This window comes from Taeniopygia guttata, chromosome 9 (assembly GCF_048771995.1).
Source record: "Taeniopygia guttata chromosome 9, bTaeGut7.mat, whole genome shotgun sequence".
NCBI classification, from domain to species: Eukaryota; Metazoa; Chordata; class Aves; order Passeriformes; family Estrildidae; genus Taeniopygia; species Taeniopygia guttata.
Window position 1 is genome coordinate 5,152,085 of NC_133034.1, and position 26,487 is coordinate 5,178,571.

Here is a 26,487-nt window from a genome sequence, read left to right on the forward strand (position 1 = left end):
AGTGTCCTTCACCTGGCTGTGCCGCAGGTCCCTGTGCCCTTTGTTATGCAAACGATCGGCAGTTCAGGGGCTCTGGCCTCAGGCTCTCACTCCTGCAGCTCAAATCGCAGCTGCATACCAAACTACCTGCACCAAATACTTTCATTCCTCAACAAGACCATCCAATGGACTTCTTGAGATCACCTCAAGTGGCAGGACTAGGGGAATAGGGATAAATGCACAGAAATGTGTGTGCTCTGGCTAAAGAGACTTTAATTCTATGTCCCTCCAGCTGTCTGGATTACAGTATCAGCCTGGATGCAGGACACTGAACCTGGGAGTCCACACCTCTCCTTGTCCACATCTTTTAACACCTTTTGTCCCTTGTTTTCCAAATCAGATCCAAGCTGTCCAGAAGGAGAACAGCCCAGATGAGAATCTAACCTGAAAAACACCCTCCACCTCATCCGTCTGCCAACAGGATCAAGATAGCTGATTCTGTCTGAAGACTCCCCATGTTAATATCTGATCTTTCACACCATCTGCTGCCCCAGCTCTCTGCTCCATGGAAGGATCTGTCTTGATTCACAGCTTCACAGGGGAAACTCACTTCTGTTTGTAGCTGCAAAAGCCTGGACCCGCCTGGGCAGGATTCCTTGTGCACGTGCCATCTTCTGCCTGTCCCTTCATGGGTGACCTTCATATCACACCATCTAACTCTCCAAAAAAGGTCCCTATCAGAGGGGAGGGAGTGAGAAGGGTGGTTTTGACTAAAAGCTGGTCTTTGATCTAGAGAGATGGGAATGCAGTAAAGCTCAGAGCTGGGAGAACAGGAGGAATGACCCTTAGGCAAAGGGAAAGTGGTAATTTAGATGTGGGGTTTCCCTAATTTACCGGTGTTTCTGCAAGAGACAGCAGAGTAAGATCAGGTGTCAGTACTTTAAGATTATATTTATAAAGTATTTATTTCTATTTGCATCACAAAAATCCCCTAAGTTGAGTCCTGGCCCCCAGCCAATGCCTCCCCCAGGCAGGGGAGAGCCTTGGTGGTGGGCCTGGGTTCCAGAGATGCCTTCCCAGGACGCCCCTGGCTTGTGCCTGGCAGCAGTGCAGCTCTCACCCTCATTCTGTGCCCTTCCCCAACTATCTGCTTTGCCTATCCCTACAGCTAAAACTACTTTTCCCCTGAGCAGTGCCCAGACAGCCCACCATGTCTTCCCAAAGAAGGCAATTCCTACCTGTCCCATCTACCTCTGGAAGGGAGGAGCCCACGGTCTCAACTGGCCAGGGCACCATGTCCCTGCAGGTGGGCCACTGCATTTTGGAGCTTGGTCCTACTGGAGGGAAAATGAAAGCTCTGGGTATGACTCTGTCTGTCACCCCATGCTGGGCTACCCTTTCCAACAAAAAGCACTTGGGCCACTTCCCCTGTCCCAGCCTGGGACCCCCAGGTGTCTCATCCAAAGGGATTTCCCACTCTTAGGGCAGGATGCCAAGGATCCCAACCCTGCAGGGAGTATGGAGGTTCAGATGGAATGGGAAAATTCCCCAGGAGCCACGACTAGGAATGACTATCCCACCCTTACAGGATCCTTCTTGCCCTTTCCCAAAAGGGCTTGCACATCCCTTCTTCTCCCAGCGGGATGATGAACTCAAAGCAGATCAAAGGGTGTCAGGGTGGGGACGGGTCTTCTTTTTTCTGTTATAGCTGGTGTTTTCTCACTCTTGCTCTGCTGCAGAAGCAAGCACCCACCTCCCCCCACCCTGCCTCCATCAGCATGTTAATCTGGGGGCTTCCTGCATTGGAGGAGTTTTTGCTGAAAAGACCTTCTCCTCTAGCCATCACTGCTTCCCACCTCCTCCAGCAGCACTCTCTCTTCTCCCATCTCTCACCCATGGTTAGATGTTTTTGTTCAGGGCTTCCCAAGTGGTCGGCAGCATCTGGCACAGCTCGTGCTGGAAGCTGAGCATCTTCCTCTGTACATCTCCCAGGCACCCCTCAGCTCTGCTGTCTCTTGTCCAGCACAGCTGCGCCTTGGCTCTGCCACACCTCCCTGCACAGTCTGTGGGGTGTGTGTGTGGGTGTGTGTGTGTGTGTGTGTGTGTGGGACGTGGTGCTGTCTTCTCATTATACTCGTGTTGTGGGGGGCACGGATAGGTAGGGACGTGGCAGAGGAGTAGAGGCTTGCACTGGCCCCCTTGCTGCATATCAGGCACCCTTTAGCTTGGGTTTCAGGTGACAGAAAGATTTTGGGGATTCTTCTTGAGCACATGCTGGTTCTGCCTGGCCTTGCCACAGCTCCTTTGACATCTTACCCCATTACTAGAGCCCAAATCTGCAGTGGGGCTGCTCCTCTCAGCCCAGCTCCCCTGCCCAGGACAACCTCCCCAGCAAAATGGGTTATTTCCCATCTGTGATCCTTCTAGAGCTGCAGGCCGACTTGTGCCCTTTGTGTGTGAAGAGGTGCCAGCCTGGAGGCACAGAGAGGCTGAGCTGGGGCAACGCAGGGGCCCGGGCTGCACCATCCTGGCTCCCGTGCTCTGAGCAAGGACTAGTTAGTACCACCCCAAATTTCAGTGTAAGGGGCTCAGGGTGAAGAAATGAGGGGAGGCTCTAACAGAATTGAGGCAGCTTCTGGCAGAGAGACAGGACCAGTGTCTGTCAGGGACCAGACACAGGTTCGCCGGCTGCTGCCTGTGCCACGGACAAGCCGCAGCCAGCGAAGGAAGGGCATCCTCCAGCCGGAGCCGAAGCACGCCTGAGGCCAGCAAACCTGCAGAGCAGCCGGCTCGGCTGGGGGTGCCGAGGGGAACAAACAGAGCTGCACGGCAGTGGCGGCACCGCTCCTCCTCGCGGCCCCGGCACCCATCCCCTCGGCAAGGATGCCCAGCGGAGGTCCAGGCACGGCTGCAAGCCCAAGCGGAAGGGACATGGCACAGGGCAGTGGGTGGCACGGAGGGCAGGCTGGGGCCAGGGCAGGAGCGAGGCCGCCCTCCCCGCTCTCCGCTTCCCGCCGCGTGCCGGGGGTGTGGGGGGGGGAGGGCAGCGCTGCGGGTCTTTGGCCGTCCGTGCGCACGTGAGGCTTGTTCGGTTCTGAAATAAATGTCGCATTTAACGCAACTCCCGAGCGCTGAGCGTCCTCTGCGGGGCTGGGGGGCGGCAGCAGGGCCGGGGCGGGAGTGGCGCTGAGGGCAGGCAGCGCCCGCCGCCATTGAGGGCGCCCCCTGGCGGGCCTGCGCCACCCGGCGGGGCAGGGGGCGGGGCGGCGGCGCTGATTGACAGCGCGGCCCCGCTGGCGATTGGCGGAGGGGCGGGGCGGCGGCGCTGATTGACAGCGCGGCCCCGCTGGCGATTGGCGGAGGAGCCGGGCACGTGCCCCGGTGGGCGGGGCCAGGCGGTCCTTCCGCCGTGGCGGAGCGCGGGCCCGTTTCCGGCCCTCCGCGGGTGCGGGCCGGGCGGGCGGCAGCAGCGGCGGCGGTGATGGATCTGTTCGGGGATCTGCCCGAGCCCGGCGCCGCCGCGGGTGAGGCCGCCACCCGCTCGGGCCCGCGCCGGCCTTCGGGCCCGCCCTGCCGCGGCCCGTGGCCTCACCGGGCGGGCTGCGGGCCTGCCGGAGCTCGGCAGCGTGGCCAGGCCGCCGCCTCAGGGAGCGTGAGGGGCGAGGGGAGGGTGAGGGGACGGGTTAAAGATCGCTGGAGGAATTGCCGGGTTTGGCGGGTTTTGTGGTTTTCTTACTGGCTCCGCTGCAGTTTAGACCGTGTTTTGGCATGTTCCGTATGAACTGCAGCTCCCTGCGGTTTAGACCGTGTTGGAGCCTTTCCTCTCACTGTGCTGCTGAGCTTAGTGGATTACTAGCAAAAAATAAAACCCAAAAAACATGCTTTCAAAAGTTCACCTTAGCCCCAGGCAGGTGGTTATTTTGCTTGTGCAGCAGCTGCTAAAATTACAGGTGGAAGTAAGGCTGTCCTGCTTTACCCCACCTGTGCTACCTTGGGGGCAGTCCTTTCAGAACAGCCTCCCCCAGGAGTGCTGCACTGGTTCCTTACGCTGCCCTGGTGCCTTGCAGGGAAAGATTCCCAAAAAGGGCCTCTGCTGTTTGATGATCTCCCACCATCCAGCAGTGCTGACTCAGGTATGGGTGCTCTCTTCCTACCTTTAGTTTGGTTTTCTGTGTTTCCTGCATCAGCATCTCTTTCAGATGAAATGTGTGTAAATCCTGTTCTTTGTTAGACAGAATAAAGGCAGTAGGGTTATCAGTGCTTGCATGTAGATAGCTGCATCCTGTTTGGTTTTTTATAACCAGGGTGTTATTGTTGTTCCAAATATATTCTATGAAACATTCCTTAAAAATGTTCCCTGGAACAAATGCAAAGCCTGGATTTGCCCAATTGGTAATGGAAGTAGAAATTTGTCTCTCTTTGGTAAACTGACATAATTTCTTCACCTCAGGAGAGACATAGGCAAAGCATTATTCCCTGCCAGGAACAAAGGTATTTAATTATTTTTGTTTTCTTCTTGCGCTCCAGGAAAAGAAGGCTCTTTGCTCTTCGATGGTCTCCCACCAGCCAGCAGTGGTGACCCAGGTAAGGAGCTGTGTCCCTCATCAGCCTCTGCTGAGCCACCCCTCTCTGGGAAAAGCCCACGATGCAGCATGTTGTGTTGGACACTTAGCAAGTTAACCTGGTGCTTATTTCTCCAGTCCGGATTGGCTGACAACTTTCATGGCAATTTGTAGCCTAATTGTTTAAATCAGGATTCTGAATCTTAAAATTAGGCCTGTTCCCAGAAGTACATTGCTGTCTTTTGGGGACCACAGTTCTCTCTCTGAAAGCTCCCTGCTTTGGGAAGGGAAGTGGCCTGGTGCAGTCACTGCCCAGGCTGCTGCTCTGGCAAGGCTTTCTGCATGCAGCCATGTGCTTGCTGTCGCCTGGGAGGAGCTGAGATAATTCACTATGCCCATAGGAGCCTAAATCTCCAAAAGGAAAAAGCCAGAGTTCTGACATCAGGTTTTGCTTGCTAGCTTTAATTTGTAGCCTTCTTTTGAACCTTCTAAAAATATGCACGTTCAGAGTAATAAAATAAGTTCCTTTGTGTTGTTGTGGGCAGAGATCATAGAGGAGAATAATAATAATAATGATGTAGAAGTGTTCCAGTCTGTAACATTAACTTCCTGAGCAATTAACTGGGAAAAAAAAAAACAAAAGCCTGGTAAGTAAGGGATAAAACCTGTGGGTTGTTCAGTAGTAACTGTGGTCTTAATGCTGTGTAAGTGTGTGAGCCTGCACTCCTGAGCGTGCTTTGGTATAAAAGGTCTTGCTGCTGAATTTATGCAAGTAAAACAGTCCAGGAACACTTGAGCCACCTGCATTTTTGCTTTCTTTCAGCCTCCAGTGCTACTAAGCAGGTCTCATCAGCAGAGAGCCAAGAGAAAGGGCAGAAGAGAAAATCCTTGGAGGAGGAGGACGAGAAGAATGGCAGGGAAGAACTTGTGGAAAAGAAAGTTTGTAAAGGTTTTCAGACAGTTTGAAAACAAATGTACTCAATTTGTACTTTTGGCGTTGGGCTGAGTAAGTCCAGAACAAAGCTAAGCTTTGGTTCTTCAGTCTGCTTGCCTTTTCAGCCTCTTGTAGGAAACAAACTGCTGCAGGGGTCTGTGGAAGCTCCTTGAGCTTCCTGGGTCTGTCTCCTTCCCCTGGACCTTCTTTCTGTCCCTGCTGAAGCAGCAGGAGCTGAGCAGCAGGCACCTCAGCACTTGCAGTGCTGCCAAGAGGGAGATTGGGTGTGGAACCTCTGTAAGGCTAGATCCACACCACTCCTTTTGCCACATGCACAGACCCCTCTGCTGGCTGCTAAGGATGCCAGGGAGGGGGAGAGACAGGCTTGTTACATACAGGGCCCTTGGCTTCAGTGCCTGCGTGCTGTGCTGCAGCTTTGGGAGTAAAATGTGTTCAGGGGTACAGAGGAAAGGACATGTCCTGGGAACATCACACCTGGATTTCCTGTGCTTAGTGCACTCTTTAAAGCCGTGCTTTATTAATCTGCAGGTTCAGTGCCACATGGTACACCTGCCCACCCTGTCCCCTGCCCCTGTTTGGTAAGAGTCCTGTCCAATGCCCAGCAGTCCTGCTTGGCTACAGCTGCCTGCTGAAATGAGGGCAGGCTGCTTTTAGAGCTGCTGACCTTGGGGGCATGTAAAAACCCATGTTACAAAATAAACATGTCCTGTTCAGCAGCAGATGCTAGATGTTTTGTTGCAGGACAAGGCCTGCACTGCCAGGACAGGGCTCTGAAAGCTGAGAACTTCCTGTTTTTTAGCCTGAGCTGAGGAGACAGAGGAGTTTGATTTGCATGTGTGTGCCTGCTTTGTTCCCCTTTAGGATCTGTGGGCATTCTTGGACTGAAGGGTTATGTGGCAGAGAGGAAAGGTGAGAGAGAAGACATGCAGGATGCACACGTCATCTTGAACGACATCACCGAGGAATGCCGGCCTCTGCCCTCCCAAATGTAAGTGGGCCCCAGCTGCCAGAACAGCCATCCTGGGGGTGAGGGGGCTCTAGCTTGCTTCAGCTAAGCCCATGGGATGATCCTTTTTGCTTTCACCAGCTGCTGCTCTTGTCTGCCTGTCTTGTGGTGAGTGGTTTGGGCTTCTTATTGGGAGACCTGTGGTGAAACATCAGCTAGCTGTGTTCCCAGGCAATTCACAGGGCTGGTGTACAAACACCTCCCTTTGAGGGGTGCTTAGTGGATTCAGTCACTGGCTTTACAAGCACCATGAGGGCCTGATAACTCTGGATGTTGATCCTATATTACCCAAATGTAAGTGGGTATGTAAAACGAAAATAATCTCAAGCATCACCCTGATACTGGATTTAGCTTCTGAACTAGTACTGTCCCAAGAGGTTTGTGTTCTGAGAGATCCAAGTTTTTTGTCTGTAGCATAGTTGAAACAAGCTTAGGCATGGAAGGTACTGTAGGATTGACTAGACTGATGTCTGTAACGCTGGAGAGTTGCAGTGTCCTTGAGGTAATATGTTTATCTGCTTTTATGCCAAGTTGAGGTCCGTAAACCCTTTAAGCTCTTCATTTTCTTGAGGAGTGGAAAATTACAAGAAAGTTCTCAGCTCAGTGGTGGAACATGTAAACCACGTAAATGCTGAATATATGAGCTCAGAGACCTGCTACCTCTTGTGCCTTGCAGTGCAGGATTTTCAGTCTGGCTGACACAGGGCAGGGTGGTATGGAGAGGAATGTGCTTGATGCCATTCCCTGGCTAATGACCTTTCTTAGCCTCCTCCTGCTGCCTTTTGTTCCCTCACAGCACACGGGTCTCGTACTTTGCTGTTTTTGATGGCCACGGGGGAGTCCGAGCCTCCAAATTTGCAGCGCAGAATCTGCACCAAAACCTGATTAAGAAATTTCCTAAAGGTAAGAGGACTGGAATAAGGGCTATAGTTCAACCATCACCTTTTCTGCCTTGGCAGTGGATACGGAAACTGATCTGTTTGGGTGTTGTCCTACAGTACACCCATTATTGTAAATGCAGGTGAACCCAATGGGAAGAAATGACGATGTCTGACTCAATTCAGAAGGCTGAATTATTTCTTTATTATAACTATGCTAAAATACATTAATATACTTTATAAAGGGAGGATACTAAAACTGCATACTGCTTTCTCTAACTCAACTCGTGACCCTCTCTGAGAGTCCAGCCCTAGATGGGTTGGATTGGCCATCAGGCTCAAACAATCCTCACCAGAATCCAATCAAGCAATCACTCCAGGTAAACAATTCTCCAAACTCATTCCACATAGGGAAAACAAGGAGCAGAAACAGAAATTGTTTTCTCTTTCATTTCTCTCTGTGCACCTCTATGAAAAATCCTGAGAGGGAGAGAAATGTGCTTGCCACAACCCATCTCTTATTACCAGAGGGCTTGCAAGACTGCTGTGTCTGCTGGGGAAGAGGGCTGGAAGCCTTTTTGGCACAAGGGTGCAAGTAGCCAGTTGTGACTCACTCAACAAACGTTGGATGTGCTGTTGCCAGTTTTGGCAGTGCCACATCAAGTATGAAAATACTCCTGTGATGGAGAGGTTTATGTCATAAACTCTCCACATACAGTACTGCATGGATTTCTGGTAGGGTAAGCCCAGGATGTGCCCCAGCTGCCCTGCAGAGTTCAAGAGATGCACTGCCTGGCTGAATGTTGGAGCAAAGGGGCAGACTAGGATAGATAGATCAGATATGTTTTACTTGGAGCTTAGTTGCTGTTTTCTCTGTCTGACAGGTGAGGTAGCCAGTGTGGAGAAAACTGTGAAGAGATGTCTTTTGGACACCTTCAAACACACAGATGAAGAGTTTCTAAAGCAGGCGTCCAGCCAGTAAGTGCAAATGCTTTCTGTTCACTTGTATTCATTTGTAGGTCTGAGTTGTGAGCAGGGCAGAGGAAACCTTCCTTGTGTCATTCCTGTGCTTTGGCAAAACTCCACACAGCTCCACTGTGCCAGGCTGTGACTCTGCCAGCTGAGTGCTTGCTGGAACTAGATCCTGGCATGTTCCAGTCTTACTCTATGGTAAGTGGTATATAGGATCCCTTAGACTAAAATGTTTCTCCAAAGGAAGGAAGCAAAACAGGTCCAAGGACCACCTCTGTCCTTCTCAGGATTATTTGGTTTCTTTTTAAAGACTTGCCATGTTGCTGAAAGGACTTGTCCTGTACTGCCTGAGGTGGGATCTCTCTGTTAATGGCATTAGTGTGTGGCAGGAGGGGATCTGTAGAGGCCGCTAAGCTTTCTTTAGAGCTGTGCTTGTCAGGATGGAGCACATCCCTGAGGTAGCTTTTAATGCCCTGTGTTGAAAGATCTATGTCTCCCAATGTAAATTTAAATCTTGCTTTCTTCAGCTCTTGAGAAAACAGATGTTGATGAAGAATGTCCCTCTGTGGGGTAAATGCCAGCCTGCCTTGCAGCTGGATGTGGAGTGCCAAGCTCCCTTCTCTCTCTCTGCTGAACTGACACACCGAATGTGTGGGCTAGGGAAGATACAGATTGCATTTCAAATACAGTCACTTTGTTAACAATCCTTTACTCACATTTGGGTTTTTTATTGTACATATTTCACAGTGACACATCTCTCACAGACTGTTGCCAGATTTGATTCTGTGATTCCCTGAAAACTTTCAATTTTAAGTAAGTTGCAAACTGGCTCAGTCTCCTAAGGCTAATCAGAACAACAAGTTTGCCCAGGCAAAAGGAGGATGCTTTCTTGAGTCTGTCACAGTAGTGTCTTTCTCAAACCAGCCTCTGGTTAGAAGCATGACTTATGACAAAGGATTGCTAGCAGTAGCTGTATTGATGGTGAAATGAATCATGTTCTTTCAGCCACACCTTCAAAGTAAGGAAAAACTGGGTGAAATATGTCTAGAAATTATTCTCTCAGAGCTAGTTTCAGTGAGGAATGGCATCATAGGCAGGCTTTTTTGTGGACAGGACTAGTCTGGCAGCTGTAATCTGAGAAATGCTTCTCATTTTACCTAGAGCTCTAGAGATAAGAGCTTAACTACAGGAAGTGAAACAGGAGGAGAGCAACTCAGCAAGTGGTGGTGCTGCTGCTGAGGTGGGGTGGTGAAGGGTGAGGTGGGGGAGGGAGCAGGGATACTGTGAAAAAAGGAAGGAAAATGTTAGCAAAAAAGAAGGTATTTCTGCTGCAGAGTTTTGCTGCAAGGAAGCTTCCCAAGGAGCAGTGTGAGGTGCTTGTTTGCTCGTGATGTTGTAGCTTTTGGGCAGCCATAAGGGCTGAGCCTGTTCTGCTCACATATGAGGTTTCCTGGGAGCTGAGTGTGAGGAAGAGTTGGTGTGGGAGCTGTGGTTGGCAGTATTTACACCAGCTGGGCATTGGCTGTGCATTCAGAAATCTGTAGTCTGTGTAGTTCCTCTGTCCTTGTCCAGTTTGCTGTTTATCACCAACCTGAGCTGCTAGCAGGCAGCTGCTGTGGGCTTGTGCTACTTGATTGTTGTGTGTTGGCACAGGACACTTCTTTGAGTCCCCAAGAACACTGTGTAACTGAAGCGTTGTTTTTTTCCCTTTAGTAATCTCATTTTTGTTCCATTCAGGAAGCCAGCATGGAAAGATGGCTCCACAGCTACTTGTGTCTTAGCTGTTGACAATATTCTCTACATAGCCAACCTCGGGGACAGCCGGGTAAGCAAAATGGAGACCACTGGTGGCATCTTTATTCTGCCCAGAGCTTTGTGGGGTTTTTGTTTGTTTGTTTGGGATGTCTGAGATGTCATGAGCTACTCAACTGTTCCTATAAGCATCTTGTTTTGGGTGGGTACAGAGTACTTCTGTGTTGTCTCCCATAGTGTAAAACAGTGGTGTGTGAAAGCTCTCTCTTGGTAGCGCTAAATATCTCACAGTATCAAGAAGAGAATTTGAATATTTCAGTTGGAATGGACCTATGACAATCATCTGGTCCAACTGCTTTGACCAGTTCAGGGCTGCCCTAAAGTTACACCATTGCTCAAGTGCCTCTCAAACACTGACAATCTGACAGTCACTGACATCTCTCCAGGAAGCCTGGTGCAGTATTTGGTTATATGCTCTATAAAGAAACACTTCCTAATGTCCAGCCTGAACCTCCCCTGGCCCTGCTTTGAGATCAGCATTCCCATGAGATCATCACTTCCCTCTCCATGCCCCTGTCACGATCCACTAGGACATGCAGGGTGTTGTGATGGTTCATTTTACTGATCCCAAAAGTGCAAAAGGTAAACAGCAGGGACCATCAGCTTAATCACAACAAATGCACCTTTATTGAGTGCCAACAGCAAATGTGATAGAGGGATCAGAAAGGAAATAAAGGATAGAAAGAAAAAAAGAGGGGGAGGGGGATATAGCTACCAAACAGAGACTAAATCCTCGTGGTCCAGCTAATAGATCCGTCGTCATCCGTGAGGGTTCACTGAAGTCTTGGTTAACTTAGGGGTCTTTTATAGTCCTCTGCTGAGTGGGGGGGAATTGGTAATGGAGAAGGAGTCTATTGAAAAGCAGGTACAGACAGTCCATGTTCCAAAGCAGGGCAAGTCAATTTCAGCAGTGAGTGAAACCCATTGTTTTCTTGGTCCAACAAACACACCTGTAGGAAACACTTGACAAACATCCTGCTTCAGTCAGACCAACACCCCTATGTTAGGATTATAGGGGTCTCAGTCCTTGGGAGGGGGCTTCAATCTCCATCCATCATGGTGGTCGTGAGGCAGATGGGGGGTTTTCCGTGGGAGATCACCAGAGTTACCCCAGAAAGTTCATTTTGCCAAGAGGTGGGAGAATTCATGGGTTTGGATGTTGTGGAGCAGGTGTAAGTGTGTAGAGCAAGCTGCTCCTTGCCAGGCCCTGCCAAGAGCAGTGCAGCGTGGCAACACAGCAAACACACCTGCAAACAATCATTGGGTGAGCATCCACCTCAGCCAGGCCAGAGCTCCAGTCGGGGCCTTTCTGATCTCCGTCTCTGCCGTTGTGATGATCGTGAGCCAAAAATGAGGGGAACTTTGGCTGTTTCTTACACCCCCTCCTCAGGAAGCTGCAGAGGGGGATGAGGTTGTCCCTCAGCCTCCTTCTCTCCAAACCACACAAACCCAGAGCCCTCAGCCTCCTCACAGGTCATGCCTTCCACCCCCAGTGTGGTTCTCCCCTTCTGGAGACACTCAAGCACCTTCCCACCATCTCTAACGCTGGAGTGCTCTGGGTGAGGCCGCCCCAGTGCTGAGCACAGCCAGGCCATCCCCTCTCCTGGCCTGCTGCCCACGCTGTGTCAGGTGTCCCCAGGATGCCACCTGCCCTCCTGGCCATGGTTCCTGCTGAGCTGCTGCCAACCAGCACCCCCAGACCCTTCCAGAGGGCAGCTCCCCAGCCACTCCTCTCCCAGCTTATGCTCGTGCTCAGCCTTGCTCCACCCTGGGTGCAGAACCCAGCACTTGAGCTCAGTAATTCTGTGCCACTGGCATTGCCCCGTGGTGCATCTGTGCAGATCCCTCTGCAAGGCCTCTTGTCCCTCCAGAGAGCCCAGAGCACTCCCAGCTTGGCATCATCAGCAAACTTGGTGCATTCAGCTCTTGTATCCAGATCACTGATAAAAGCACTGAACAGCACCTCCTGCCTAGAAATGAGCCCTGAGAAACACCTGGCCACCAGTCCCTGGCCTGTTGTAGCACCATTCACTACGGTTTGGGGCTCTCTCTCAAGAAGCTGTTATTGCAGTTTTGTTGTTGTTTGATGGTGGTCTTCTGTCAGCACAGGCCATTCTGTGTCGTTACAACGAGGAGAGTCAGAAGCACACGGCCTTAAGCCTCAGTAAGGAGCACAACCCCACCCAGTATGAGGAGCGGATGCGGATACAGAAAGCTGGGGGAAACGTCAGGTGAGTGCCTGAGGGTGTGAATTTGCTGATCTAAACCCCAGCCTGATTTGGGGCCTGACCGTTGAGGTTTTGAGGCTTCCCGAGCCCAGTATGCATCATAGTTGAAAGAATCTGTTGCTGCCTGAGGCCTGTAAAGATTCGGTTCCTGGAGTTTGTTGATGGTTCCCAGAGCCTTTGGATGGCCAAGGCAGGACCCATGTGACAGTCTGGCAGTGGGATACCAGCATAGGCATGCTTAAACTTCACCTACAGATTTGGACCTATGGAGGTGGATTGGATTGTTGAGGAAGTTACTGCTTTCTGCACACTGTGGTGCTGGACAGAACTCATTTCTTTGCAGCATAACTCCTCTGTCCTTGTCCTGTGAGAGGGGGCATGGTTTGAGAGAGCACAAAAAGCCCGCGATGTACCTTGGTGTTGCTCCCCTGGGGTTAGCTGATGCACTGAGGATCTCTGCATTAGGAAGGAGATTCTGGAGCCAAAATATGATTATCCTAATGTTCCTGTGCAAAAAGGAGTTTGTGGCTGCTTGGGGAGTAGGTGCCAAACACAACAGCTGAGTCTTGTTTCCATGGCTAGGTTCTCTCTCTTCTTTGTAGGCTGTTTCTTGATTTAGTGGCATCATAACAAAGAGAGGATTCAATGCAGGTGAAGTGTCTTCATGCCTGTGGAAGCAAAATGCACCCAGGGTGGAGAGGGGTGGGCTCAGTTCTGTTATGCTGCTGTGTCTGGAATGCTTTGTTCCCCTTATCTCTGGGGAGCACATGCTGCCACTTACACTCAGCACTGATCTCTCTTTGCACATGGCAAAGAGATGGCCCGGTGTCTGTTAGCTCCTTTCAGAACTGGTCCCTGACTGCCTGGGAGCCTCTCCCACTGCTTGTAGTTCAATATTTTGGGCCCAAGAGATAAGCCACACAGTCTGTGAGTGTTAGATCTCTTCTCTGTGACATGCCTTGCTTCTTGCTTTTATCTCAAGCGGGGCTGCTTGGGCTATGAGATGAATGAGCTTTGTGTGTTCTCAGAGGGCACAGAAGAGTCTTTTTGGAGACAAGATGCTTGATTGTTGGAAAGGTGAAGTGTGGGAAGCTGTTTCTCTAGGGAGCTTGGTTAATTAGAAAAGTTTAACAACCCAGAGCTGTTTCCTAAAGGGTGTTGTAATGTAGGTTTCACAGAAACTGCTTGCTGCAATCAGTGGTTACTAAAGACCAAGTGATCAGAGCTGAACATACCATGTTTCTCACTCCTGGGAACTGCCTGCAGCTGGGCCAGTCTGTAGGGGTTGGTGTCCTCACACAGGACACAGGAGGGGCTGCTGACTCAGACCTCTTGCCTCTGCCACTCTGTGCTTCTAGTGAAGAGCAGTTTGCTGGATATCTTGCCAAAAAATAATCTCTATTCAAACTATGCCACTGGGAGTTCAGCTCACATATAATTTTACTGCCTCAGTTTGCTAGACTAAGCAGGACTTGAGTTCGGGCAAGGTGACAGAAAACAGCCTTGAAGTCTCCTGGCTTCATTTCCTCCTCCCCCTCCCTTGTTTCCCAGAGCTTCACACATACAGAAAGAAAAGGAGGCTTTGAAGGGAAGGTTTGAACTTGCTGGGGAACTGGGTCATTATTTGTACAAGCAGATGGATGCACGAAGTGTCCCCATCAGGCAGTGCAGTGAAATACACCCGTGGGGAGGGCTCTCAGTGTGTTCTTTCCTTGTGCAGGGACGGGAGAGTCCTGGGAGTGCTGGAGGTTTCTCGCTCCATTGGGGATGGCCAGTACAAGCGCTGTGGTGTGATCTCTGTGCCAGATATCAAACGCTGCCAACTCACACACAACGACAGGTAAAGTGTGCCCTTGCACGGGGGGTTGTCCCAGCTCTGCTCAGCAGAAGCTGCTCATCCCTGTTTGCTCTGCTGTGAGAGCCAAGGCACTTCAGACTGATCTCCCCAGAATTAGAGGATGCTCTTACTGCTGCTGTCTCTCTGCTTCTGTTCATTATTAGAACAGTGGGATAATCTGCTGCTCTGCCAAGATACTGTGAAGGCTCCTCTTGGGGGAACCAGCCTCACAGGAATAGCATACACAAGCCTTAGATGTCCTTCATGCTCTCATTAAGTTCACAAATCAGTGTTTAAGCAGGTAGTTGAGGCTTGGGTTCTTGGGTCTCCATTCTGTCCAGGAGTTGTTTCTAGTAGCTGTAGTGCCCATAAATACTTTTGCATTCAGCTCTGATATTTGAAGATTTGAGATACTTTTTCATTATATGATTGGCAACAACAAATTGCAGTGAGCTTTTGTGTCAGTAGAGCCCTGCAGACTCTCAGAGATGAGAGTGTAACCCAGTACTGCTGCTTTTTCTGGGATTAGAGTTCCATATCAAGTGATCCACTAAAATATTTCTAAAGATACTCTTGAGTATCATGCACTGAAGTTATGTCTTCAGAAGCATGTGCAGGCTGACCACTTCTGTAGGTTTGCTGTAGTTTTCCTTGTCCTGGTGACTCTGGTTTGGGCTCCTGTGCAGGCAGGGAGTGCACAGCAGGCTGCCTCCCCATCCTTATGGAGATGCTGTCCTTGCCTTGGGCTTTCTATCTCCTGGACCTTCTGCAGCCTGTGGCAATATTTTGTGTCAGAGTTTTCTGATCACAGTTGTGTCACATGATTTTCTTTTGAATTTGCATATTGAAATTACCTCAGGAGTGTAGAAATGTAAAGTGATGTACATGAGGGATTCAGCTTTGTTTCTCTATTTCCTTGCATTAGCTGCTTCACAGGGAAAATTCATGAATGAAAAGGACTCAAAGGAAAGAAGCAGTTCTTAGAGAAACAGTGGAGCATTTGACCAGGATCATATATGATCTTGCAAGTTTTGTAAGACAGCCAGGACGTCCTGATCAAGGTCTTATGTTAGTTGCCTGGCTCTTGGTCCTGTACTTTGAATTGGCATGGACGTTAGGTCCCAAGGGATTTTCAGATGAGCTTTTATGGCATCTTCCCTTTGGATCTGAGCATGGACGTTCATAAAACAGATTTTAGTGATTTTATTGTAGCTGAGGAGCCAAAAATTCAGCCTTGGAATCCGTCTCCACTTGATTTCCAGGTTCATTCTGATAGCGTGTGATGGCCTGTTTAAAGTCTTTACACCAGAAGAAGCTGTGAACTTCATTGTGTCCTGCCTGGAGGTGAGAAGTGGCCCGGGGGCTGGGTTTGTCAGTGCAGGGGGCACAAAATGGACTTCTGCCAGAGAGTCCTTCCTTTTCCCAGTGCTTGGAAAATGCAATGTACCTACCTTTGCTGGGAGCAGTGAAATTCCTTTGTCCCAACAGGATAAGAATATCCAGATGAGAGAGGGGAAGCTGGAAGCCGACGCTCGATACGAGGCCGCGTGTAACAGGCTGGCCAACAAGGCAGTGCAGCGGGGCTCGGCCGACAACGTCACCGTCATGGTGGTCCGGATAGAGCACTGAGGGACAAGGTGTGCTGGCTGGAAGGAGGGGAGAGGTCTGTGTGCATGCATGTGTGCCTGGGGGCGGGTGGGTCCTGCTGGATGCTCTTCAGTGTAAATAAAGACGGTTTTTTTCTAATAGGTTTAGCTCACTTAGTAGTAGGGTTGAATGTCTTGGCAAATGCAGTGAATTCATTTGGCAGGGGTGCTAGCAGGAGGCATCTGGGGGCATGAGCTCTGCTAGCTGTTTAATGGGACAGTACTTCTCTCCACATCCTTGAGCTTTATGCAAGACCCTGAGAGAGTCTGGAGTTGCAGGCCTCAGACAGACTGTGCCATGCAGACTGAGGTGCTACAGGCCACCAGCTTGGAATTTGATATGAGCTGTCTCTTCACACTGGGTAGAAAACCTGCCTCTGAAGCTGGGCTGTGAGGTTGCCTGCAGCTGAGGTACACAAACACCCCTTGCAGAGCAGCAGCATACCTGTCCTGTGCTTGCAGAACATGTTGGAGTTTTACCACAATGTTGGTATGGGAGAAGTGGCTGGAGTTTGCTCCTGATGTTTTTTGGAAAAGGTGTTTTTACCGAATGGACTTGCCAGGCAGCTGAGCTGCAGGCAGGCTCTGTGCTTGTCTGTGCTATCTGAGGAGGAGGCATCTCAGGTTTTAGGTACGTATAAGTGTCTGGTGTCTCATCCTGTCTCAGTGCCTCTACCAGCTGTTGCTGCAGTCAGTGTGCTGTTTTCCAGAGAAAATTTGGCCTAAGACCAAACGACAGAATGAAAGCTAAATGGATTGGGCTTCCTAAGCCCTGAAGTTTCCAATTTCCCACTCTGTGTGTGAGGGGGCAGGGAGGGAGGTGGGCTGAGGGGTCTACATTGTGGTTGCCTCCTTGCTCTGATGAGGCACAGCAGGGGAGGGGGGCAAGGGCAGGGTGCCTGCTGTTGGGAGGCTTCCCTGGCTCCTTTCCGTTTTCTGTATCCCTGGAAGTTTGGGAGATGGTCCCAGCTCCTGGGCTGTTTGCTGGAGCACACAATGGCTGTCCTGTTTGGGACAGGTGGCTTGACCATCTTACTTCTATTTCTGCTCCAGCAGTAGTGAGTTACACTTCATGGGCTTAGTCTGAGGGTGCACACTGACTCTGCATCTCCTGCGGAGCACTGAGGAAGGAAGTGGCCCTCTGGCACAGATTTTGGGTAGTGCTTGTCCTCTGTCATCTTGTTCTGCTCCCAGCCATTCCTGTGTATTTTGATATAAGGTTGCAGTGCAGGATGAACTGAGAGAAAATGCCTTTGTTAGCAGCACACTCTCCTGTTTCTACTCTTGAAAGGCGAATTTGGAGAGCCCATACAGAGTAGCGTGGAGTTGCTTCTGTTTGTGGCAAAATAAACCCTGATGGCAAATTTCAGAAAGGCAACTTGCTTTCCCTTCGCAGCTCCCCCTTTTTCCAGACCCAAACACCCCACCCAAAATTGCTGCATTAACAGCTCCTTCACCAGGCACCTCAAGGAGATGCAGCCTGTGGAGAAGGGCAGGCAGGGCCAGGGACATCCCTGGGAGAAGGTGGGGCTGTTGGCTCAGCCTATCTTGCAGTGCTGCTGGCACAATTTACCCAGTACCGAGTGCTACTCGGAAATCAAACGCTCAGCCTTCCTGGTGCTTCTGCTGCAGCCCTGCTCGGTCACGTAGGCCTGTGCCCATCCTGAGCTCAGGCAGCTATCGCAGCCAGAGCAAAGAGCTGTGCTGTATCTGTGCCTCCCACAGCCAGGCCCTGCGCCACAGGCAGGGAGTGCCCGCCCTGGAAAGTCACAGGGCAGGAATTTGCTTTAATCCAACGTGCGGCGTTATTGGGACTTTGATTTGATGATTAGTGCAAAGGATGTTGGCTCCTGCCAGCAAACCCTCTGTTCATACATTGCAGGGGGCTAAAGCACTACATAATCTGGCTTGGAAGTCCATGAAGGGCAAAAATGGGGGGCTTTTACCAGGCACAGTGGGAGCTGAGCCCTAGGCTGCCATCCGCTGCCACTGTCAGCAGTGTTTTCCAAGATAAACTTCTAGACCTAGCCTTTAGATAAAAGTGAATGCCTTTAGATCCTGGTCAGGTTGCTTTATTACCATCATCATAATCATCTTCTTCATGATCTTTTGTCCATCTTTAGCTGGTTCTGCAGTGTGAGCAGTATCGGACCAGACTGTAGTTTCCTGCATGAGCAAACAGTCTTCCTTAGGCTTGGTGCTGAGCACGATGGTGGCTGGCAGAGGGAAGGGTCTGGCTGCTTCTGGCACAGGTTCAGCATGGTTCAGCCTCTTCACACTCCCAGCAGAACAGCACTGAAATCGGAGCCACTTTGAACTGTGAGGGGAGAGCCTGCCGTGTTGTCCACGAAAACAGAGGCATACTGCCCAGCCTGGGGGAAGAGAGGGATTAGGGCCAGGACGCCTCCCTGGGCACCAGGCATGGCCTGGCAGAGCCAAGGGGAGAGCTATCCCCTGCACACAGCAACCAAGAGGAGCTGCCCTTACCTTTCCTTCTGGGAAAAGTGCAGCCTTTAGGGCAGCCCAGCCACAGTGTGTGCTATAATGCCCTCACTGTCTTTGGGGTTTGGAGGTCACCTGAGCAGCAGACCTGATGCCCAGCCCTGGGCTCGGGCCATGGAAGGCACCTTCCTGCCCAGCACCGTCACCAGGAGCTGGCACCACTCACCTGCAGGTACAGGGTGCCTGTGACAGAGATGGTGAAAAGGTCACCACTGCTCTCCAGCTGGGATATGCTCTCCAGATGGCTGCAGAAGAGGAAGGACAGCGGTGGGGGTAGCAGGCCCCTCCTTTCCCAGCAATGCTGGGCTCCTTCCCCCGGCCCTGCCCCTGGCCTTGCCCTGCCATACCTGTTGTGCTGGCAGCAGGACTGCACACAGATCAGCACCCGCAGGCGGCTCCCTCGGCATCCCTGCCTCCTCCTCCGCGGCTCCCGGCGTGCTGGGACGGAGCAGGGGGTGAGACCATCCCAGCCTGCCCCGGCAGGGCCGCGGGGCTGTCGCAGGGCTCACCAATGTGCAGCGTGCTGCTGAAGGTGTAGAATCCTGCAAAGGGAGCTGTGTACTGCCCGCTGGTCAGGTTCAGCCCTGGGCCACGGTGGAACATCCCCTCCTCAGGCTGGCATAGGGAATGCCCAGAGTTAGAGAAGGAGTCCCTGTGCCCGGGCAGGTGCCCCTGCAGACAGGGAAAAGGGGCAGGCTAGGCACTTACAATATAGAACAGCCCCAGCTCCTGCCACATCTTCTCCACAACGATGTCTTCACGGGTTTGACAATGGAAGGCTGCTTCCACACGACGCTGGGCCCTGGCCTGGGGGCTGCCTTTGCTGCTTTCTTCCTCCTTACACCCTTCCCTAGCTGTCCTGCACATCTTTGCCGCGCCTGACCCCAAACCCCACCGGAGTTTGACGTTAGGAAGGGAACCTTCCCTTACGCCGGCTCTGCTGCTCAGCCCTGCTGTCCCCACCGCTGCCACCCCGGGGTCCCAGCGCGGTACCTGTGAGCAGGAGCTGCAGCTCCCTCAGCAGCTCCTCCGCTAGGGCGGGGGAGGCCGGGCCAGCCCCGCTGCCGCCGGCCTGCGCGGCTCCCGAGCTTGTTTTTCCCGGAGATCCGGGGCCCCGATCGCCGCTGCCCCTGCCGGGGCTCCCGGCCAGCAGCATCCACGCCTGCCGGGGGTCCACGCGGGCCGCCCCGGGCTCCCCACGGCCCAGCGGCCGCTCCCGGGCTGCCCGCGGGGCTCCGCTGCCGGCGGCGTAGAGCAGCGCCAGGCACAGCTCCGGCAGCCGCATCCCGGCCCCGCCTCGCCGCTGGGCTCTGCCCTCGGGGACCTCCCCGCGGGGAAAACCCCGCGTGGGCCGAGCGGAGCAGCGCCGGGAGCGGGCGGTGCCCACCCCGCCCCGGGGGCTCCTCAGCGCGGCCAAGTGTTGGTAACGCTTCGGAAACACCGAACAAGCGGAGGGGGAACAGCTGAACCGGCCAGCGGGGAAGCCCCGTTTTGTGCTCACCCATCCCTCTGCCCCCCGGTACCGGGGCTGGGGCAGGAGTCACCGCACCAGCACGGGCTCGCTCGGGTGCCAGCTGCTTCACCATGGCCATGGATCGCTTCCCTGGGGTGCATGCTGCGCATCCCAGGAGAGAAAACAGGGCTTTGCACGGGCTGCTGCCCCCAAGCAGCAATGTCAGGCTTTGATGGGATGAACCACACTTTGGGAGGACTTGAATACCCAGAAATCTTTAGGGTTTTTTTTTTTGGTTTTTTTTTTTTTTTTTTTTTTTTTGTTTGTTGGGGTTTTTTTTAGGAGGGGGGGCGGGTGGGAAATGCAGTTCTAAAAAAACCACAAACCCACAAATGAAAAGAAGAGAGCATTAACCAAAGCATGTTTATAAGGAAAAGCCTTTTCTCTGCAGTGGTGGGGGAGAATATGCTCCTGATGCCCCAGCCAGCCTGGCACAGGGCTTTCCACCTCCCACTCGCCAATCTGAACAGGCAGCAGAAAAAAGGGAAGCATGGCTGCATAGGGTGACAGGCATCACTGAGGCTCTCCTACCACCCATGGTCACCCTGGAAAGGTTCTGTCCATTTAGAAGTGTCCATGAAGATGGAGGAAGAGCTGTGGAACAGCCAGAGACAAGGCAGGGAGCCCTCGCACGTCCAGAGGTCCTTGGTGCAGTCATACACCTCCATTTCTACCCGGTAGTCCCCATCCATGCCCTTCCAGTGGCCACCGGTGACAAAGAGCCGGTCACCCAGTGCCACCATCCCACCGTTCTCATGCAGTGTGTGTAGGAGCTGCACCTGTGTGAGGGACAGAGTGAGATGTGCAGGGACTTCTTGGTGACCTCCTACTCCCAACAAAGGACAGTGACCCACCGGAAGTGTCTCCCTACCCCATCTTTTCTATCTGTGGGGTTTGGGGGCCTCTAGTGCCTCGTGCGTGTGTGATGGGGAGCAGGGGAGGAAGGAACGGGGCATCCTCAGCTCTGCAGGTGTTAACAGAACCAAGGATGAGTGGGTAGGAGGGAGAGGGGTGTGCTGGCACTGAGGGGAAGCAGCTGGGAACACATCCCCATATCCCTGGGAGGCTGATCATGCCTGGTCCCACATCCCACCTTCTGCCAGATGTTGGCCTCTGGGTTGTACACGTGGACCTTCTTGGTGTTATCCCCGATGAGATAGATGAGCCCGCGCAGAGTGGCGCAGCGTGGGGCTGAGAGGTACTTGGGGATGAAGGGAGACGTGATCACACTCCACAGATCTGCAAGGAGCAGCCATTAGCACCCCACCCCTGGCTCTCCATGCAGCTGCCAGTCGCTGAAAAAAGCATTGCTATTTCAGGGGGAATTTGAAAGGGAGGAGGCAGAGCAGCCAGGCAGACTGGCACCGCAGTCCCCATCCCAGTCCAGGGTCCTACATAAAAAATAGAGGGGGGGGTGAGGATGTGGTTTGTAGTGGTGCTGTGGGATGGAAAAGAGTCTGCTTGAGGATCTGGCATTGTCACAAGGCCTTAGTTTCTCCCTAAGGCAGGCAGCCTCCCCCATCCCAATGCCTCAGAGATTCCACTCCGCCAAAGCCGAGCTCTGAGCTGTGTCAGACACTGTGACTCAGGTCCATGCTGCTAACAGCTCCACTCTGGGGCTCCTGGGCCACGGCCATCACCACACCCTGTCAGCACCTGCTCACATCCCACAGGACCATGCTTGGCAGTCCAGGGGTGCCACCTGCTTGGGGGTCCCCCTCAGTCCCTCTCCCAGGGCCAACACTGGCGGGGTGTGGCAGCAGGGTCAGCTCTCACCTTGCACGGGGTTGTAGCACTGCAGAGTGAGCGCGTTGTACTTGACGGCGCAGGAGCCCACCAGGTAGAGTTTGCCCAAGCAGCTGGCAGCTGCAAAATTGCTCACGTACTTGAGGGCTGGGCTGATGGCACACCAGCTCTTGTTGTACGGGTCATAGCGCTCCACCTCCACCACATCCACTGTTGTCCCTGCAGGGTGACAGGACACTGCAGCCACCCTGCTGCTCTGGGGCACCCGTGGACCCCCATCCTAGCAGCAGCCACAGGGTCTTTGCAGCCTTACCCCCGATCACATAGATTTCACCATTGAGGACAGCGCTGGTGTGGTTTGTCCTGGCTCTCAGCATGGAAGCGATGGGCTGCCAGACTCCATCCCTGGGGCAGAAGCACCAGGCCTGCGTTGTTGACCACGTGTCATTCTGGGACCCCCGGGAGCCACCTAGAGAGAGACAGGTCAGGTGGGCCACCCTCTCCAAGTGCAGCTGTCCCTGAGTATTCCTTGCCTGTGGCCAGATTTGCCCAAGCAGAGAGGAAGAAGAGGATTTTGCTCAGAGAGGAGCCTCTGGCCCCACAGCAGTGCCTCATGCTGATATCATTGTCCCCTGTCCTCCATCCCTGCTCTTTGAAGCCCCACCCTGCACCACCAGCCCTGGCACTGACCTGTGACGTACACATCATTGTTCAGAGCCACCAGGGAAAAGCCCCACTTGTTGTAATCAGGGAAGTCAGGCAGAGCCATCCATCGCCCTGAAACCCAACAGAGCCAAGCAATGACCCCACAGCCAGCAATGGCACTTTTTAAGCCACCCCTGTTTCAAGCCCATCCCAACCCCACCAGTGTCTCTCTAAACCGGTTTGGCAAGAGGTGCCTTCAGGGTAGACAGATGGATAATTAACATGGAGGAAGTGGGGGGCACTTACTGCTTTTGGGGTTGTAGAAGGCAAAGTTCCTGGTGGCAGCTGGCATTTCCAGCCCCCTCTCCTCATCCTCACCATCCTCCAGCACACGGCCACCAACCACCACCAGCACCTCCTCCAGCTTCTGTGGTGGGGCTGGGGGGTTCTTCAGGGCACCGGTGCCACTCTGCCCCTGCTGAAGAGTGGGACTGTCAGGCACCTCCTTCATGGCTCAGGAAGTGTCATTTAGGGGAAGGAGGTACGCACCATGGTGCGGGATCGGGCAACGAGGGCCTTGCTGGCATCTGAGTCACGAACAAGAGGCTCAGTGGCAAGGAGGTTCTGCAGGTACTGGTCAGGCAGCGAGACAAGGTGGGTCAGCTCCAGCAGCTCTGGCAGGAACTGGGCTCGGGATCCCGGGTCGTGGCGTACCCAGCGCAGTACAGCCTCAACCAGGCTCCGCTCCTCCTGCACCTGCAGCTGGTCATTGGAGAGGTAGACAGCCAGCCTCTCCTTGGAGAGCTGGAGGAACTCCTCCTGAAGAGAGACGGCTTCAAAGTTCTCCTGCAAGAAAGACCAGGCCTTGGAGGAGACCTCAGGGCAGCCGTGGCTCTCACCAAACTCACAGATACCTAGGCAGTTGGTGGCATCCATCTGCTGCCGGAGGTAGCGGCTGCAGACCTTCTGGATGGCAGGGAAGTGGAGCTGGCTGGAGGTCCGCATCAGCCCCTCCACATTGCCCTGGTTGATGGTGACCTTTCCCGTGTAGGCAAAATCAAGCAGCATCTCCAACGCACTGGGGTCTACTTCCTTTAGCTCCACCCGTGCTGCGATGCTCTCAGCAAAGTCACCGGAGAACATGGCATAGAAGTAGTGGCTGCAGAGGGCCAGGATGCCTCGGTGGCAGGGAAACTCCCGCCCGCCGGCCACCAGCGTCACGTCGGCCAGTTTGGGGTTGGTGCGGAACTGCTGCAGCCCCTCCAGCACGCCCTGGGCGTGCGAAGGCAGGCAGAAGTCAAAGTCGTCCATGTTCCTCACCATGGTGCCGGGGATGGCCGTGGGGCCTGGCAGGCGGGCAGTGCCCGAGCAGCGGAAGGCGAGAGTGTCCCTGCTAGGAAAAGGCGACGGTGTCTCCCTCTCCCCCTGCCGCGACATCCTCCCCCCTTCCCAGCGCCGGAGTCACAGACAGCAGCGGCTGCACAAGCGTTTCCCACCGCCCCCCTCCCACGATGGCCGCGTTTTCTCCTCACCACGCCGCAGCTGCCCGGCCGGGGCGGCGACCGGCCTTTTGGGGACGATTTTCGGGGTGATTTGAGCCCTCTCGGCGCGGTCGCTCCCGCTCTCACCAGTGCTCCCCAGCCCGGCCGGCCCGCGGGAGGGAAGGGACCGCGGTCCCGGCGCTGGGCAGGGACACGCCGCATGACACGGGATCAGCCGGGACCAGGGGCACTCGCTATTTTTAGGCGGCACCTGGACACTGCTCCCTGCTCTTAAAGGCACCGCACGGGCAGAGCTCTCGCCGCCGCCCATCTGCGTCGTTGCCCCATCCCGCGGCGGTGTTGCCTTTAGGAAAGCCTCCCCCTCGCGAAGGGGTCGGCTGGGCACCGAGCCTGGAGGGACAAGCTCCCAGGGCATCCTCCCTCCACCCCACCGGCAGCAGGGGCTCCCCGCGATGCCCCTCCTCGCTGCTCCGGCTCGCACTGCCGCTGCCGCTATAAATAGAGGTGGTTCTCACCCCGCGGCAGCCGTAAACACGCGGCGGCAGCCGAGGACTGAAACACCCGCCCTGGGAGAGGGGGAGCTGGGCTGCTGAGGCGGCCCGCCCAGCTTAGCAGCTTTCTTCACCGCCCCGGAAAGCCTCGCTTAGCTGGGACAGAACCGAGAAGGTTTTTATTGCAGCACGCGGCCTCCGAGGCCCCTCGGCATCACTCCTCCAGGCTGAAGATCTCGGCTTCCTTCTCCTTCCAAAAGGCGAAGCTGCGATCGATGTAGCGACAAATCTCGTCGCCCTCCTCCCCGGCCTGCCCCGGCCGCTGGGCCGGGCTGTGCGAAGTCCCGAAGTACCGTGCCTTGATGTCGTCGAAGCCGTCGCGCCAGCCGCGCCGCCCGGCCGCGATCTCGTCGATGACGGCGCGGTGGAAGGCCCGCACCGCCCGCCAGCCGTGCCGGCCCAGCTGCTCGAACACCTCGAAACAGAGCAGGTGGCGGCCACGGCGCTCCTCGGGGGGCAGGTCCTGCTCCAAGATGCGGAAATAGCCCAGCATGAACAGCTCCAGCGACAGGCTCTCGTACTCGGCCGGGCCGCCCCCCGCCGCCGACACGAACTGCTCCGGAGAGAGCAGGGTGCGGGCGGGGGGCGGCGGCGGGGGCCGGCGGGAGGCGGCGTCCCGCCAGCCGCTCAGCAGCTTCTGGATGGCCGCTCTCTGCCGCGCCAGGCGGGCCGCCGCCCGGGCCCCGCTCCCCGCTGCCTCCCGCGGGTCCCCGGCGGCGGGCCGTAAGGGCGCGTACGCGGAGCGTCTCCAGTGGCTCAGGAAGAGCATCACGATCCGTTCCTTCCTCAAGCTGCCCCACTCGGGCCCCGGCCCCTTCCCGTGCCGCGGGGAGCCGCCGTCGGAAAACGCCTCCTCGCAGCTGATGCCCGAGTCGCTGGCGGCCTCCGCCTCGCCGCCCCCGGCCGGAGCGCTCCCCGCGGCCCCCCAGGCGGGCTCGAAGGCGCCGCGCAGGCTGCGGACACAAACGCCGCACTGGCGGATCTCCCGCTGCGCCAGGCTGCCCCCTGGCTCCCGGGGATGCCCGGCGGCGGCGGGGAGAGCGGAGGTGGCGGCGGGCGCGGCGACGGCGGCGCAGGGACCCCGCACCCCCTCGGCGCTGCCCAGCAGCGCGGCCAGGCTATTGACGGCGCCGGCCAAGCGGCCGCACCAGAGGGGCAGGGGCTGCCCCGGAGCAGGCGGGGGGCTGCGGACGGAGATGCTGAGCAGCGGCGCGGGCAGGAGGGCGCGTAGCTCCCGCACCAGGCGCCGCAGCTCGCTCTGGTACACCTCGCCACGACGCCGCAGCCGCAGGCTCTCCACCGCCCTCTCCAGCTGATGCAGGTCTGTCTCGGTCAGCAGCTCCCCGAACGGGCCCAGCACGGCTTGGTGGGAGGGCGAGAAGCTCCAAGAGCCCGCATCCTGCGGAGAGAGGCGGTCAGCGACTTCCGACAGCCCGCGCCCCCTCTGCTCCCCGTGCCTCTCGTACCTGTCCTCCCGCCGAGTCCTCGTCCGCCAGTCGGGCCCGCAGCCGCCGCACCATCACTTGCCGCTTCCACTCGGGGATGAGACGGCCCCGCTCATCGTGCGTGGGCACCAGGGATTCCGCGTCTACCTCCGCGGGGTCCGGCCTGGGGGGCCCCGCTGGCCCAAGCGCCCCGTCCTGTGCGGACAGAGTCACGGGGGGCTCGAAGGGTACGGCCGCCGACGGGATGAGCCGGGGGCCGCGGGCCGAGCCAGCGACCTACCGGGTGGGCGAGGAAGGGCGCCGGGATCCTGGCCCGCTGCGAGGGCTTGCGGAGCTTCAGCTCCACCGGCACCGACCTGCCGGGCTCCATTCCCTGCCGGGCCGGGCGGCTGCTGGGGGCAGAGGCGCGGGCCTCCTCCTGGGGGAGGGCAGCAAGGGGAGGTGGGCCCAAAAACCTCCAGGGCCCCCCCAGCTGAGGGGTGGGCCGACACATCATCCCGGACCTTAGGGAGAACCGTCCTCGGGGGACAGCCACGGTTGGATCTGATTCCTTCAGAGGACAGGACGGAGCTGAGGAATCTCTGCTGCCCGCTATTTCCCTGTAGCCAAGGACCGAGCCCCGGGCTGTCCCATGGCCACCAACCCTTCTCCGAGCATCTCATGTCCCCAGCCCGTCCTCCCACTCCCTGGGGTGACAGGCTGGCATTC

The 26,487-nt window shown here is 55.0% G+C and overlaps 5 protein-coding genes across 25 annotated transcripts in view; 2 read left to right on the forward strand and 3 right to left on the reverse strand.

Annotated features, from left to right (window-relative positions):
• The window catches only part of KIF1A (kinesin family member 1A), a 43,199-nt gene extending 39,086 nt beyond the window's left edge, over window positions 1-4,113 (forward strand). For 15 of the 16 annotated variants that reach the window (XM_030280284.4, XM_030280288.4, XM_041718266.2 and 12 more), the window contains 2 exons: window positions 380-3,503; window positions 4,047-4,113. In XM_030280284.4, the coding sequence (XP_030136144.1) occupies window positions 380-422 (43 nt within the window). In that variant the 3' untranslated portion in view covers window positions 423-3,503; window positions 4,047-4,113. Of the gene's footprint in view, window positions 1-379; window positions 3,504-4,046 lie in introns of those variants that run through there. The other variant, XM_030280301.4, reaches the window with a different exon arrangement.
• ILKAP (ILK associated serine/threonine phosphatase) lies at window positions 3,373-15,975 on the forward strand. Its single transcript, XM_002194994.6, has 12 exons — window positions 3,373-3,503; window positions 4,047-4,112; window positions 4,507-4,563; window positions 5,365-5,490; window positions 6,358-6,484; window positions 7,299-7,405; window positions 8,265-8,358; window positions 10,090-10,177; window positions 12,274-12,395; window positions 14,113-14,232; window positions 15,492-15,573; window positions 15,718-15,975. Exons 1-12 carry the CDS (start codon window positions 3,461-3,463, stop codon window positions 15,856-15,858), a joined length of 1,173 nt encoding a protein of 390 aa, XP_002195030.1. The 5' UTR covers window positions 3,373-3,460; the 3' UTR covers window positions 15,859-15,975.
• A 1,956-nt stretch (window positions 15,976-17,931) lies between these two features.
• LOC105759498 (erythroferrone) lies at window positions 17,932-20,149 on the reverse strand. Of its 2 annotated transcripts, XM_030280302.4 has the most exons (6): window positions 19,371-20,146; window positions 19,086-19,255; window positions 18,887-18,992; window positions 18,725-18,815; window positions 18,544-18,622; window positions 17,932-18,247 (listed from the first exon to the last, which is right to left on the reverse strand). In XM_030280302.4, the coding sequence occupies exons 1-6, from the start codon at window positions 19,660-19,662 to the stop codon at window positions 18,149-18,151; spliced, it is 837 nt and encodes a 278-aa protein (XP_030136162.4). In that variant the 5' UTR covers window positions 19,663-20,146; the 3' UTR covers window positions 17,932-18,148. The 2 variants fall into 2 exon arrangements, with proteins under 2 accessions (XP_030136162.4, XP_072789682.1); XM_072933581.1 differs by having other exon boundaries at window positions 18,112-18,247; window positions 18,725-18,919; window positions 19,371-20,149.
• A 74-nt stretch (window positions 20,150-20,223) lies between these two features.
• KLHL30 (kelch like family member 30) lies at window positions 20,224-24,417 on the reverse strand. Of its 5 annotated transcripts, none has more exons than XM_072933580.1 (8): window positions 24,299-24,417; window positions 22,831-23,671; window positions 22,588-22,759; window positions 22,327-22,413; window positions 21,950-22,105; window positions 21,667-21,855; window positions 20,984-21,129; window positions 20,224-20,669 (listed from the first exon to the last, which is right to left on the reverse strand). In XM_072933580.1, the coding sequence occupies exons 2-8, from the start codon at window positions 23,602-23,604 to the stop codon at window positions 20,418-20,420; spliced, it is 1,776 nt and encodes a 591-aa protein (XP_072789681.1). In that variant the 5' UTR covers window positions 23,605-23,671; window positions 24,299-24,417; the 3' UTR covers window positions 20,224-20,417. The 5 variants fall into 5 exon arrangements, with proteins under 5 accessions (XP_072789681.1, XP_030136164.1, XP_030136165.1 ...); XM_030280304.4 differs by lacking the exon at window positions 24,299-24,417 and adding an exon at window positions 23,814-24,057; XM_030280305.4 differs by lacking the exon at window positions 24,299-24,417 and adding an exon at window positions 23,814-24,057 and having other exon boundaries at window positions 22,831-23,674.
• A 9-nt stretch (window positions 24,418-24,426) lies between these two features.
• ESPNL (espin like) lies at window positions 24,427-26,275 on the reverse strand. Its single transcript, XM_072933535.1, has 3 exons — window positions 26,060-26,275; window positions 25,768-25,974; window positions 24,427-25,733 (listed from the first exon to the last, which is right to left on the reverse strand). Exons 1-3 carry the CDS (start codon window positions 26,273-26,275, stop codon window positions 24,489-24,491), a joined length of 1,668 nt encoding a protein of 555 aa, XP_072789636.1. The 3' UTR covers window positions 24,427-24,488.
• Window positions 26,276-26,487: the final 212 nt, after the last annotated feature.

Excerpts from the sequence above, each read along its gene's own strand:
- ESPNL (XM_072933535.1), bottom strand. The coding sequence starts at position 26,275 with ATGATGTGTCGGCCCACCCCTCAGCTGGGGGGGCCCTGGAGGTTTTTG. Across the intron at positions 25,975-26,059 it reads CGCCCTTCCTCGCCCACCCG|GACGGGGCGCTTGGGCCAGC; the intron begins GTAGGTCGCTGG and ends CTGTCCGCACAG. Across the intron at positions 25,734-25,767 it reads GGGGAGCAGAGGGGGCGCGG|GATGCGGGCTCTTGGAGCTT; the intron begins GCTGTCGGAAGT and ends CTCTCTCCGCAG.
- LOC105759498 (XM_030280302.4), bottom strand. The coding sequence starts at position 19,662 with ATGCGGCTGCCGGAGCTGTGCCTGGCGCTGCTCTACGCCGCCGGCAGC. Across the intron at positions 18,623-18,724 it reads TCCTGCTGCCAGCACAACAG|CCATCTGGAGAGCATATCCC; the intron begins GTATGGCAGGGC and ends CCTCTTCTGCAG. Across the intron at positions 18,248-18,543 it reads CAGGCACCCTGTACCTGCAG|GCTGGGCAGTATGCCTCTGT; the intron begins GTGAGTGGTGCC and ends CTCTTCCCCCAG.
- KLHL30 (XM_072933580.1), bottom strand. The coding sequence starts at position 23,604 with ATGGTGAGGAACATGGACGACTTTGACTTCTGCCTGCCTTCGCACGCC. Across the intron at positions 21,856-21,949 it reads TGAAATCTATGTGATCGGGG|GGACAACAGTGGATGTGGTG; the intron begins GTAAGGCTGCAA and ends GTCACCCTGCAG. Across the intron at positions 20,670-20,983 it reads AGGCCAACATCTGGCAGAAG|GTGCAGCTCCTACACACACT; the intron begins GTGGGATGTGGG and ends TCCCTCACACAG.
- ILKAP (XM_002194994.6), top strand. The coding sequence starts at position 3,461 with ATGGATCTGTTCGGGGATCTGCCCGAGCCCGGCGCCGCCGCGG. Across the intron at positions 4,113-4,506 it reads ATCCAGCAGTGCTGACTCAG|GAAAAGAAGGCTCTTTGCTC; the intron begins GTATGGGTGCTC and ends CTTGCGCTCCAG. Across the intron at positions 5,491-6,357 it reads GGAAAAGAAAGTTTGTAAAG|GATCTGTGGGCATTCTTGGA; the intron begins GTTTTCAGACAG and ends GTTCCCCTTTAG.